Below are 14,034 nucleotides of genomic sequence, written 5' to 3' on the forward strand. Positions count from 1 at the left end.
GTTTGAGACATCGATCGTAGCCGAGGTCACTCTCCCTTTGGTGAGAATATTCTAAAGGAGGATTGGTGTGATGATTTCGGCCTACCTCCCATAGCTTAATACAATAAAAATAGAGACCTCTTTGATCACATCAAATAATATGAAACTTAGATAATAATCCAGAAATAATCACGACCCACCATGTGCCAAGCGTTCAGCCTTATCATCTTAGGGAGAGACTAAGAGTGGTACAAGAGTCTGGGGAAATGAACTATACATTAGTTCGAGTAGCTGAAAACGCTCTTCTTAAATTGTTTCACTACTTCACGAGTCCTAGAAAAGGCAAAGTTCCACCTCTGCTCCATTCAACAGGAAAATGGAGAAACCCTCAACTGGTACCTCTCCCGATTCATGGAGGAACCAAACAGTGAAGAAACATTTAGGGATAACAATGTCATTGCAAGGATCATTGGAGGTCTCCCGAGCGAAGATTTCCTCAAGTTCCTTATCTTGGATCGCCCTAAGACAGTGGTGGAGCTCATGGCCTGAAAAATCCAAGCTTGTGTGCATTGTGGACTACCTCTAAAATTGAAGGGTTGGTGAAGGAAGCTCAAGAACGAGACACGAGGCCGAGTTGGGCTATAACGACTTAACAAGAAAGAGGCTGAATCACTAATCTTCGTCCAAATTAGGATTTACATTACTCAAATGTCAGATTATATCGTGGAGTTAGCTCGAAACAAATTCACTTTACCTACTCCAATTAATCAAGAAAGATCATGCATGAAGGGATAAAGAGAAATTCTATGATGTCCACCGAGATCACGGTTATGTCACCACCAAGTGTTTCCAATTGAGGAAAGAAATCGAAGCTCTCGTCCACCGAGTGTTAGCCAAGTCTTGTAACATCAAAGAAATAATAGTCTACTCGGACTCTCAACTGGTGGTTAATCAAATAACAACTGAATACCAGATCAGAGGGAAAAGCATGATGCAATACACCACAATAGCAAGAGCACTGGCGAAGCATTCGAGCATATGGAGTTCAAGCAAATCTCGAGGGAAAAAAATATCAAGGCGGACGTCTTGGCTAAGCTCGGATCCCGTTTAGTCGAGGGCACAATGGAACAACAGATCATCGACATCGAAGTACCGAGTATCCACATAGCCGATGTACTAATGATCGAAGAAAAGGAATCGTGGATGACGTGGATGACCCCAATCATTCAATTCCATAAAAATTAAACTCTTTCGACGGATAAGATAGAAGCGAAGAATATGAAATATAGAGCTGCTCGGTACACTCTACAAGGAGATTCATTGTACAAGAGAGGATTCCTCGCACCACTCATGAAGTGCGGGGACAAAGAAGATGTCGACTACATCTTGAGAGAAGTACACAGAGGAATATGTCGAAACCACAGTAGCGGAATGGCCCTCGCCCATAAAATATTAAGACATGGAATTTTTTGCCTACTTTGAAAGCATATGCAATGAGGTTTGCTCGGTGCCTTTTGCCGAGTGGATGATTGATTTAACTGGCCCCATGCCGAAAAGAAGCAGAAATTACAAATATGTTGTGATCGTAATCGACTACTTCATGAAGTGGATAGAAGTCTAGCCTCTAGCAAGCCATTACAGAAAGCAAAATGGAAATCTTCGTTTGGAAAAACATCATTTTCAGATTTGGCACCCCGAAAAGTAGAGGTGAAACTGGATCGGTTCGGTTCGGTTTTTGACATTTTTAGTATCCGAATCCGAATTTTCGGTTTTTAAAAACTCGGTCCAGTATCCGGTCCAATTTAGTCTAAAACCAAAATTCGGTTATCCGAATATTCGGTTATCCGGTTTCTTAAATCCAGTATCCAGTCCAGTATCCAGTTTTTAAAATTCGGTTATCCAGTTTGTAAAATTTCAGATCCAGTTTAATATCCAATTTTATCAAATGGATATTCATTTTCTAAAATCCAAATCCGGTTTGTAAAAATTCAAAAAACGAGTACAAACCACTCTTATAAAGCTCCAAAATGACAATACATAATCTAAAACTGAGTAAAAAAAAATAAAATTCAAAAGGATACTCGTCTCCAACTACATGAACATGTAAATATCATAATATAAAATTAAAATTACAACCCTAATGATCATAATAACCATACAACGATTGAATTTGTGTGTTACTTTTATAGATCACATAATCAAGTTGTACATGTAGTAGCAGTAGGAGTTGATATATGAGAAGTTTGTTCTTCTATGACAACTTGAACATCATCTGTTAATAATAATGACATAAATTTAAAATAAATTTGTTTTAATAAACAAACAACAAATGAATATGTCAGATAACTTATCAAATTAATTATCTTACCCAAAACAACTTGCTTAGAATCATTTAGTGCTTCCACTTCAGTAAAATCTGATTTGGGAAAAAAATAAAAACGCTAGGTCTCTCTCAAAATTAGGTCAAGTCTTTTTTTTTTAATATATATTTATTTTTAATTAAAAAAAATCGGTTAAATAACCGATATCCAGATTTTTCCAAAATCAAATCCGATATCCGGTCCAGTTTTGTAAACCGGATCGGTTATCCGAATCCGAATTTCGGTTAGCTGACGTGGCTCCAAATTTCGGTTTCGGTTCGGTTTGGATATCGGTTTTATCCGATTTTCGGTTCGGTTTTGTACAGCCCTACCGAAAAGATCATCACTGACCACGAAACATAGTTTGGCTGCAGACAATTCAAAATATTGTGAAACATATGGGATCCAAAAAGCTTTCTCCACACCGATCAGGCCCCATGCAATGGTCTAGTAGAAGCCGTTAACAAATCGATCAAAAACGGTCTGAAAATAAGGCTCGGTGAATATAAAGGAGCCTAGGTCAATGAATTACCATAAGTCTTGTGGGTATGCTGAACATCGAGGCACTCCTCTACTGGGGAAACTCATTTCTCAATGGCATTCGACACTGAAGCTATTTTACCGGTTGATGTCGGTATCAATACTCCTACTTGAGATAAATATTTCGAAGTGGTAAATAATATTAATCTCAAAGCAAATCTCGATTTCTTATAAGAAAAAAGAGAAAATGCAAGAGTGCATAATTTGGCTAACCAAGCAAGAATTGCGTGCTATTCTAATAGATCAGTACATTCAAGAAACTTTCGAATAGGCGACAAAGTTCTCAAAAAGGTGTTCATACATACCAAAAATTCAACAGATGGAGTGCTTTGACAAAACTGGGAGGGCCAATATACGGTCATCTCATCACTCAGTAATGACGCATATAGGCTCAGCGTCGGTGGGAGAGAAGAGAAAATTTACTGGAATGCCGAGCACTTGATCTGTTTCTACCCTTGAGACTTTTTAACTTCAATCAAGGCCGATGGCCATGTTTTTGCTTTCAATCAAGGCCGATGGGCAAGTACTAGGAAATTTCAAGGCGTTTATCCGAACACCCTTTAATTTTAAATCAAGGCTTAAAACCAAGCATTTCCGTTTAATTGCTTGATTTCAATTGTTACATTTATTTAAAATACTTAGAAAATTTTGTGAAAATACTTTGTTCAATTTTAAAACTGATTCGGTAATACTATCCATCGAGCAAATTTTAAAGGGGAATCTAGCAACGTAGCCAATTTCAAACATAGTTTTAAGGATATAGCCAACGTTTGGTAAATTTTGTAATCTAGCCATTCACAGAAATAAACTGTTAGAAAATATCGAAAATACCCCTATGTAACATAAATCATAGAAACCAAATACTAGCCAACGTTTCAGCCAGCCGAGGTTTATCGTGCGTAAAATAAACGAAAATTAACAGAAATTAATCCAAGAAAATTTGATATACTGAAATTTACAGCTATGAATTACCTAATATACCCTTGTGATCAAATTTAATTGAAGAAAATAGTAGCCAACGTTTGAGGGAATTCTAATCTACACGTGACTGAAATTTGGTTAATTTGAATACATAAAAGGATATTCGTTAATGTAGTAGGAAAATAAAGAAATATTAATTGATTGTAGAAGTCAACTAAATAAACGCGTATTGCAAATTTGATCGGCTTGTGAATAACACCGTATTAAATGCGTATTAAAGGAAAGGAAAGAAATATCAATTGATAACACCATTGACAATTTCAACATGGTGGGCATTGATCGGTTCTACCTGAAAATATGTAAATTTACCATAATTAACATAAATTAACAAAGCAGCGGAGATTAACAAAAAATTAGAAAGGAATATACGCTCAATAACCAACTTTGCCAAATATAGAATTTTTTTTTAAAATTCTAAATATATACACGTGTATTAACTTCGAAAATTCGTATTGAAAATTTGATCGGCTTGTGAATAACACCGTATTAAATGCGTATTAAAGGAAAGGAAAGAAATATCAATTGATAACACCATCGACAACTTCAAACTGGTGGGCATTGATCGGTTCTTCCTACATATATGTAAATTTACCATAATTAACAGAAATTAACAAAGCAGCGGAGATTAACAAAAAATTAGAAAGAAATATACGCTCAATAACCAACTTTGCCAAATATAGATTTTTTTTTTATTCTAAATACATACACGTGTATTAACTTCGAAAATTTTGGTTGATCAAACGTGGGCTACAAGTTTTGTAATCAAATTCTAGTAGATGATATTATAGTAATTAATATCTTACATAATTAAGACACGTCATCATTTTTTGTTAGAGTGAATTTGGACGAAACGTTGGCTAGATTACAATTTCAACGTTTCAGGTGGCTTAGTTCGACTAATTTTTCTATTTTAAATATTTAAGAAAAATACTTTCATTTTACTTATTCATAACAAAAAATAATAATCATAAAAAAAACAGTTAGATAATAATGGTTGTTAAAGTCCGAACCACGGACATTCGTTCCAAAAAGAATGAGAAAACTCATATTTATAGGCAAATAAGCCGAATCGACGCAACGAATCTTCCAAGGGAAGTTTCCGTAATGAACGGCCAAGATCGTTCAAATACAATCTAATGGCTAGAATTTGAACCGTCGCTCGGATAAGGAAACGGCGCCGTGAGAAATATCTTGAATTGAGATGCGTCTAATACAAGAACAATCTCATCTTTATACTTAACAGATTAACAAACTATAGAGAGAGAGAGAGAGCGAGAGATGAGATAGAGAGATGAGTCAAGACTGATTGATTGTATTGACTTTTCTGAATGATTACACTTCAACTGTTTGATATAAATACATGAGACGAGCTCTAATCTGAGCCGTCCATTGTGTAACTAACTGTAACAAACTGTATCCTACGGTATACACTTAATACGCCCCCTCAAACTAGACATGGTCTGTGATCATGTTTAGTTTGGATGAGAGAAAGTCAAACTTGGGTATAGTCAGAGCCTTGGTGAAGATGTCAGCGACTTGCTCTGTTGTAGGAATGTATCTCACTTCGACGACCTTGTTGGCAACTTTCTCACGAATAAAGTGAGCATCTATCTCGATGTGTTTGGTGCGTGCGTGAAACACAGGATTTGCAGCAAGTGAGCCTGCACCCATGTTGTCGCACCATATCACGGCTGGGCCAGGATCTAAGTTGATGCCGAGTTCTGAGAAGAGAGATCTCAGCCAAATGATCTCGCTGGTGACTGAAGCGAGGGCTCGATACTCTGACTCAGTGGAGCTGCGAGCTACAACGTCCTGTTTCTTTGAAGACCAGGATATTAGATTTGGGCCAAGGAAGACGCATAGTCCAGTCGTTGAACGCCTGTCGTCGAGATTTGAGGCCCAATCAGCATCAGAAAATGCCGTCAGAGTAAGCCGCCTAGCTGCTTGAAACGAAGGCCTTGAGAAAGTGTGCCAGCCAGGTATCGAAGGAGTCTCTTGCACGCTACCCAATGTTTGACTGTGGGAGCTTGTAAGAATTGACTTAGTTTGTTTACAGCAAACGAGATGTCTGGCCTTGTCATCGTCAGGTATTGTAATGAGCCTATAGTGCTTCTGTATAAGGAGGGTTGGTCAAACGGGTCACCGTCACCTTTGTGCAGCTTTGTACTTGAACACATGGGAGTAGGACAAGGATTTGCCCCAGTCATATTAGTCTTGGCTAGTAGGTCTCGAAGATACTTTTTCTGTGTTAGGCTTAAGCCGGTCTCATCTCTGCATGCCTCAAACCCCAGAAAAAAACTGACCGAGCCTAGACTTTTTAACTTGAATGATTTGTCCAAGTCTTGTATTGCTTTGGCAATGAGTTGTGGACTGTTGCCGGTGACCAGAATATCATCCACATATACAAGCAAGTATATGCATGTTGACCCTTGCTTGTATATGAACAGTGATGTGTCTGACACTGAGTTGATGAAACCCCAAGAGAGCAGGGCAAGATTGAGTTGCTCGTACCACGCGCGTGGTGCTTGTTTGAGACCGTACAGCGCCTTGTGAAGCTTGCACACATGCTCTGGTTTTGTCTGGTCAATATATCCTTCAGGTTGATAGGTGAAGACCTCTTCATGCAAGATGCCATTCAGGAAAGCATTATTTACATCAACTTGTTTGATGTCCCAACCATGAGTGACTGCAAGACTGAAGATCACTTTCAGAGTTGATGGCTTAACAACTGGGCTAAACGTCTCAAAAAAGTCAACTCCTGGTGTTTGTTCAAACCCCCGAGCTACAAGTCTCGCCTTCAACTTGTTTAGAGAGCCATCTGCGTTCTGTTTGGCCTTGAATATCCACTTGTTGGATACAATATTTGAGGCTTGACTTGCTGGGACCAGTGACCACGTTTTGTTGTCCTGCAAGGCATTATACTCTACATCCATGGCAGCTTTCCACTGTGGGTTAGACAAAGCATCATACACAGTAGCTGGTTCTTCTATAATATCACATATAGTTGATTCAACATTAAAAAGCTTTGGTTTTGTGATGCCTGTTTTTGCTCGAGTTAGCATGTGATGTGAGTTCTGATTGGGACGTGGCTGTGGTAAGGTAGTGATTGACTGATTTGTGGGTATGGTTGTGGCAGGGAGGTCAACTGGTACTTGAGAGGGTAAGGCTATTTGAAGAGATCCTGTGTTGTTTGTGAGGTTCTGAATTTCTTGGTTTGAGGTTGTGGTAGGACTGTCAGTGTGATCAGAGGTGTCTTGGTTTCTGTTGTGACTAGAGGCTTGTTGAGTGTTTGTTTGACTGTGCATGGGAGACTGAGCTTGGTGACCGGTTAAAAACATGTTTGGATGGAGATTACTATGTGGAAAAGACAGACTCGGATATGTGATTTTACCAGTGGACACTTGACCAGTACTTGTATGAGGTTGAGAGAACAAGTGAGTGTATGGAAAACTGGTTTCATCAAACAAAACAGACCTGGAAATGTAGATCCTACCTGAGGTGTGTAGACATCTATAACCTTTGTGAGAGGGACTATAACCAAGAAAGACACACACAGAGGATTTAAACCGAAACTTGTTTTTGTTGTAAGGTCTCAAGTAAGGATAACAAGCAACACCAAAAACTTTTAAGAAATTGAAATCAGGTGTGTGTTTAAACAGCATTTCAAACGGTGACTTGTTTTGCAAGTTTTCAGTTGGCAAACGATTGATTGTGTAAACAGCTGTGACAAACGAATCCCACCAGAATTTGTAGGGCATTGAAGCAGTGGATATGAAAGTGAGACCCATTTCAGTGATGTGTTGGTGTTTTCTCTCGGCACGCCCATGTTGTTGGTGGGTATGTGGACAGGGATGTCTAAAAACTATTCCTAGTTTTTGCAGAGTAGGAACAAGAGATCTGTATTCACCCCCCCAATCTGTTTGTAAGGTTTGGATTTTTGCTTTGAAATGTCTATCAATGTAGTTGATGAATCTGATGACAATGGGTTGTGTTTCACTCTTGACTCTCAGTGGGAAAATCCAGGTGAATTTTGTGAAATCATCAACAAAATGAATGTAGTATTTGTATCCATCTAGAGACATATCTGGTGAGGGGCCCCACAAATCTGAATGTATCAGTTCAAAAGGTGCTTTTGTTTTTGTTTCAACTCTACTGAAATGAAATTGATGCATTTTGCCAATGGCACAGTTTGAGCAGAAATTCAGTTTATTGATATCAAAAGAGTGTTTGACAGATTTCAGTACAGTACAAAGAGTATGTTTTGATGCATGACCAAGGCGTTTATGCCAGGTATTTACATCAGTAACACTTGAGTTGTTTGAAGTATTACACACAAAAGACTCTAGTACAGGTACACAATCAGACTGTTTGATGGACTCATTTTGACACCTAACACTACTTGGTTTCACACTGGTACATATGGATTGTATGACAGACTTAGACACAGGACTACAATCAGTGAACACATTTCCATTCAGAGAGGAGACAAAAACTTGAAATTTTGGCTTGAGAGGCACTGCAAGCTTTGAGAGATCCAGTTGGTACAATCCGTCTCTAAGAGTTGCAACCAGCAGGACTCTCATCGAAGCTTTGTCCTTGATGAGACATTGATCATCATAGAATTCAATTAGAACATTGTTGTGTTTTGTGAATTGAGATATGCTCAGCAGGTTTTTGGTAATATTTGGCACATGAAGGATGTTTTTGAGAAGTAAATTGTTCTGATTAGCTTTTAGTGTTGAATCACCTATGTGTAAAATTGGAAGAGAAGAACCATTACCTACTATGAGCTTGTTCTTTCCTTTGTAGTCTGCTTGAATGTTGAGGTTGGATAGATCTGATGTGACGTGGTTTGTGGCACCACTGTCCAGGTACCACTCTTGATTTGTCTGATCTTCCTGACCTGTCATGTAAGCCTGTGGTCCACCTTGATTATGGCCTTGTGAGTTGTTGTAGGTTTGCTGAGGAGAGCTTTGAGTAGAGGTATGCGATGTGGACCCTTGGAACGCCAGATCGAAGCGATGGTAACATTTTATAGCCAGATGACCTACTCTTCCACACAGCTGACATGTAGGTTTGCTGCTATTGTTGCCTCGACCTCCAGATCTTCCACGACCACGGCCACGATTGCGTCCTCCACCTCCATTGCTTCGACCTCCTCTGAAGGCAAGATTAGCCATTGGTGCACTTGACGGATCTGAGTTTGACACCGAATTCTGAGCTTCGATTCGCATTTCTTGTGATTGAAGTGCAAATTGGACTTCTGGAAGCGAGAGAGAATCGGATCGACTGGTGAGATTGACAACTACTGAATCGTATTCAGCACCGAGACCACCAAGAACATAGAGCACAAGATCGTCATCTCCAATCACAGATCCAGCACAACTCAGATTGTCTGCGATTGTCTTCATCTTGAGGATGTATTCATCAATGCTTAGATTGCCTTTCTTCATTGTCTGAAGTGCAAATCTTAATTGCATCACTCGCGCTTTCGACGTAGTTTGAAAGATCTGACCTAGAGTGGTCCAGACCATCGCCGAATTGACGCATCGATTCACATGGCCAAGCATACTCTCCGATATCGACGCAAAAAGCCAGCTAAGGAGAAATTGATCATGTCTGAGCCAGAGTACATACTCTGGATTTGGCGATGAACTTGTGACGCCATCGGAGCTGCTAACTCGAAGAAATTGAGGAGGACATTCGAGTGTTCCAAGAAGAAAACCTTCAAGGCCGTGAGCTCTTGCTGTGGAGATCACCTGAGTACTCCAGAACTGAAAATTGTTCCGATCTAGTCGGAGACTGAGAGGATTGACGTGCGGCACGAAATTCTGATACACTTGCATCTGTGCGGAAGCTTGGATCTGAGGATCAGCGATTGTTGGAGACGCATTCGTGTTCGCCGTCGAGAACGCCATTGTTGCGCTTGAAGCTAGATTTGAGAAACTAGCTCTGATACCATAACAGATTAACAAACTATAGAGAGAGAGAGAGAGCGAGAGATGAGATAGAGAGATGAGTCAAGACTGATTGATTGTATTGACTTTTCTGAATGATTACACTTCAACTGTTTGATATAAATACATGAGACGAGCTCTAATCTGAGCCGTCCATTGTGTAACTAACTGTAACAAACTGTATCCTACGGTATACACTTAATAATACTTAATGTATTATCAAGTCTAGTCGTTATTTGTTGTATAATCGTCGAGATAATTGTTGTATTTATTATGACATCAACAATATATATATATATATATATATATATATATATATATATATATATATATATATATTCCGTTATATTACACGAGTAATCAGTAGCGAAGCTCATCATATATTCCGACGTAAAATTACAATTTTAAAATGCGACAAACGCTGCAAATAATTGCTGGATCCACCGACGAATAATCAAAACCAAACTTTGAAACAAAAGCTACGCAGTGAAAGCAAATTAATAATAAATACTAACAAGTTAACAATCCATATTATATACTAACACTAATACTAATAGACGCTCTTTCTCTCCTAATCCCTTCTCTTGTTCTCTTTCAGTTCATTCACAATCAGATATCACAACTAAAAAAAAAACAAAAAACCTAGATGTCACCATATATATATATAGTCTTACCCTTTGTGCTCTCTTTTCTGTGTGGCTCTTAACTCGTGGCCTTTAATATTGTATGCCAAAAGATGATTACAAGAGGTGTTTTTTTTCCTTCTTCTTGAACTAAAGTCAAATTCTTCTAGCTAGTTTCTCCAAAAATAAATTGGAAGCATGAAAGTGATCTTGGGCTCTCCATTTGTAGAAATATTCTGAGGTAGTGAAGCTAAGAGCGAGGTAAGTCTGGTGTGTACTTCCATTTGATGAGCGTTGAAACTAACTCTCCAGAACCAGAATTAGTCAACGATGGTGAAAAAGGAACACATCTTTTACTTCTTTTTTTTTTTGGCACATTTACTTACACCCCAAGAAGTATGTAATACAGAAGAGTGATGGGCAAGGCTATCAACATCCCGAATATAACCCTGCAATAGTGACCAATTCAATCAATAAAAATAAATATAGGAAAACAAAAGTTGTACTAAATTCTAAATTCGTGCTTTAATTATTATTTAATTTTACGTACGCAGTGCTGAGAATGGCGGGATGGACATTGTACTCTTTAGCAAACACAAATGGAACAATCCCTTGTGGCAGAGCAGCCTAATATATAATTATAATACAAACAAACTAATTAATTAGTACATAATGAATAAACATAATTAATTCTAAGAGTACTCAAAAACACATTACCTGAACAATAGCCACGTGGAGAAGAGTGCCACGTAGGCCGACGGCGATGGAGGCCACAGCCATGACCGCCGGTCCGGTGAGGAATCTGACGGCCATTGCGAAAGTTGCGACGGAGTTCCCACATGCAATTAGCTTAGGTTGAAGAGCCATAAACAGACCTGAAATGAATAATTTAAAAAAAAAAAATATGAATATATTATTATTAACTAATAATAGAGCTCACATATACGACGACATTATGATTATCCCCACCACCCAAAAGATAGGGATACATATATAATATTGTCACGGATTCAATTCAAAGTTTTGCAACCACCTGATTATGCATATATATATTTAGAAAAAGATAAAAGGAAAAAGAAAAAGAAAAAAGCAGCAAGCGGCGTTGGGGTTGGGCCCCACATGTCGGGAGGTCAATCCTCCCAATTAAATATTTAGTTAAACTCCTTTGTCGCTTCCTTTATAGTAACAAATTGCAACAACATAAGATTAATTTGTGAATAAAATCAGTCACTACATGTGATGTGAACAAAAGTAAAGTTTCACACAATCCTATGCTCTCTCTATGATGCCACCACGCCTTTATACAGAAAAAATTAGCAATTAAGCACTCGCTATTGGACTGAGGAAGGAGATCTCAGTGAAAGTAAATAAATAAATGAAATAATTGAGTTGAGTTGAGCGGATATGAGAGAGAGAAAGTAATTAACCTAAACTGAACATAGCCATGCCAAGTCCAGCATCTGACAGTATGGAGATTGATCCTTTTATTATTGCCGGCATTTCCACATGCCAACTGCAACCAAATCATGAATTATTATTATGTTTCTTTTTTTCTTTTTTCTTTTTTAATTAGAAAAATAAAGAAGGAAGTTAGTACCGGAAAGAGACAAGGGACCAGATGAGACCGACGAGGCTGGAGTAAGTGTTTGGGTTGCGGATAAGCTTCCTCCAAACCATTATCATTATCAGCCGAGTCATCACGCTCGCCGGCGGCATCTGCTTCCCTCCTCCTCCGCCTCCGCCCAGCCCCGCCGCCGCCTCCGCAGCCCCGCCGCCAATCTGCTGCTGCTGCTGATAGTGATCCCCGGCCAACCCCAGCGACTCGCTCATCTGCTCTTTCATCGGATGCTCTCCGTTCGCCTGCTCCGGCGGAACCAGCATCCTGATCTCCTTCGCGCCGTCTGCGGCAGGCTGCTCCGGTGCGGCGGCGGCGGGGTTGGCGCCGGGGAACACCTCCGAGACCGGCGAAGCGCTGGAGCTCCACACGAACATGTGGAGCTCCTTGCCGTCGTGGTTTTGCTGCTTGGCGATCGGAGCCGGCGGCGGCGGCGGAGGAGCCGGCTTGGGGGCGGAGAAGTCCGGGTTGGGCGCCGGGTAGAACCCGAAGCGTGGGGAGGACGCCGACTGCGGCTCGTCGAAGTTGGAAGGGCGCGGCGTGGGCCCGCGCGAGGAGAAGTTGGAGTGGCGGGGGGCGGCCGCCATCATGGAGTAGAAATCGGAGTGGTTGAAGTTGGAGCCGCGCGGCGTGGAGCTTAGGGAGTAGATCTCCGCCCCCGTGAGGTTCGAGGGCCGCGGCGTCATGGCCAGCGAGCGGCGCGACGCGTTGGACTTCCTCAGCGTGACGTGGAGCTTCCCGTCGCGCCCGATCTCCGCGTCCGTCTCGAGGAAGTCCCGCCCGTCCAACGACATGACGTCCGAGTCCACCTTGAACGACACGATGGAGGCCGCCGTCTCCGGGAACTGCTCCATGATCAGAAGCTTGGCCCCGCGGTACTCGAACAGGAAAAGCAGAAGGGTGTACCTGTCACAATGAATAGTGTGTGAATAGTGTGAATAGTGAATTTGTTTGTTCTTTCTTCTTCTCCTCTTATTGTCAATTGGTTTTGAGATAGAATTGGTCGTCTGTCAGTCTTACCAGATGATGCACTGGAGGACGACGACCTGGACCATGAGCTGGCCGGAGTAGGGGCCGTACATGGCGATGAGGAGGGGGATTCCCATGACGAGGGTGTTGGGGAGAGTGGAGAGGGAGAAGATGGTGATCATCCACTCGAGGCTGCCGTTGCGGGACACGTTGGCCCACACCGCCAGCAGGGCCAGCATGATGAGCTTCTGGAGAGTGTCGGCCGCGATGAACCGGAAGTTCATGGCGTAGATGTCGTTGTTGGAGATGAAGTGGAAGCTCAGGAGCGGGACCGCGAAGATCGCCACGAACCGGTTGATCCCGGAGCACTGGTCCGGCGAGAATATCTTCCACCACCGCACCGACCCGTACGCCAGAATCATCGCCACGTACAGCGGCACCATCGCCGACATCACCGTGTAAAAATCATGCCAACTTATCATCTCTTCTGCTCTTATCACCTACTTATTATATATCTATCTATCTATCTATATATACCGTTAATCAATTAACCGACTAATTTACTGCCAATTCTCTCTGTTTTACTCTCTGGACACAGTAATCAGAGAGATTTTATTCGCAGGTTACTGCGTGAAGGAATATATGGAGAGGAAATGAAGAGAGAGAGAGGGAGTGGTGGTTTGTATATATAAGCAACTCCAGACTATGTTCTGCCGAGTCACTCACTTGGGGGACCATATTTAAGAGCCAAACCCAACTCTGGTCAACATGCCGGGTTAACTTCACCACCCACTAGAGTTACTCTCTATTCACATTTATATTTTAATATAGACGTATATGCACTATTTATTGTTTTTTGGACCTGCCTATCTGGCATTTTTCTGCTGGTTTTCGTTTTTCAATGACGTCGACTCTTGCTTTTTTTAAAGAATTTGTGTGTGTATTTCATCCGTAAATCCTGTTTGTTGAATTGATTAATTAATTTGGTAGAAACCGTAGAATAGAATATG

The 14,034-nt window shown here is 40.7% G+C and overlaps 1 protein-coding gene across 1 annotated transcript; it reads right to left on the bottom strand.

The window, feature by feature from the left end:
• Nucleotides 1-10,177: 10,177 nt before the first annotated feature.
• Nucleotides 10,178-13,734, bottom strand: LOC149401851 (auxin efflux carrier component 4-like). Its single transcript, XM_089609313.1, has 6 exons — nt 13,076-13,734; nt 12,038-12,961; nt 11,868-11,953; nt 11,158-11,315; nt 10,991-11,067; nt 10,178-10,889 (listed from the first exon to the last, which is right to left on the bottom strand). Exons 1-6 carry the CDS (start codon nt 13,504-13,506, stop codon nt 10,823-10,825), a joined length of 1,743 nt encoding a protein of 580 aa, XP_089465439.1. The 5' UTR covers nt 13,507-13,734; the 3' UTR covers nt 10,178-10,822.
• Nucleotides 13,735-14,034: the final 300 nt, after the last annotated feature.

The sequence above is a fragment of the Urtica dioica genome, chromosome 3 (genome assembly GCF_054948205.1).
Source record: "Urtica dioica subsp. dioica isolate 48M chromosome 3, U.dioica_male_clone48M_v1_H2, whole genome shotgun sequence".
NCBI classification, from domain to species: Eukaryota; Viridiplantae; Streptophyta; class Magnoliopsida; order Rosales; family Urticaceae; genus Urtica; species Urtica dioica.

Excerpts from the sequence above, each read along its gene's own strand:
- LOC149401851 (XM_089609313.1), bottom strand. The coding sequence starts at position 13,506 with ATGATAAGTTGGCATGATTTTTACACGGTGATGTCGGCGATGGTGCCG. Across the intron at positions 11,954-12,037 it reads TGGTCCCTTGTCTCTTTCCG|TTGGCATGTGGAAATGCCGG; the intron begins GTACTAACTTCC and ends ATTTGGTTGCAG. Across the intron at positions 10,890-10,990 it reads CCCGCCATTCTCAGCACTGC|GGTTATATTCGGGATGTTGA; the intron begins GTACGTAAAATT and ends TCACTATTGCAG.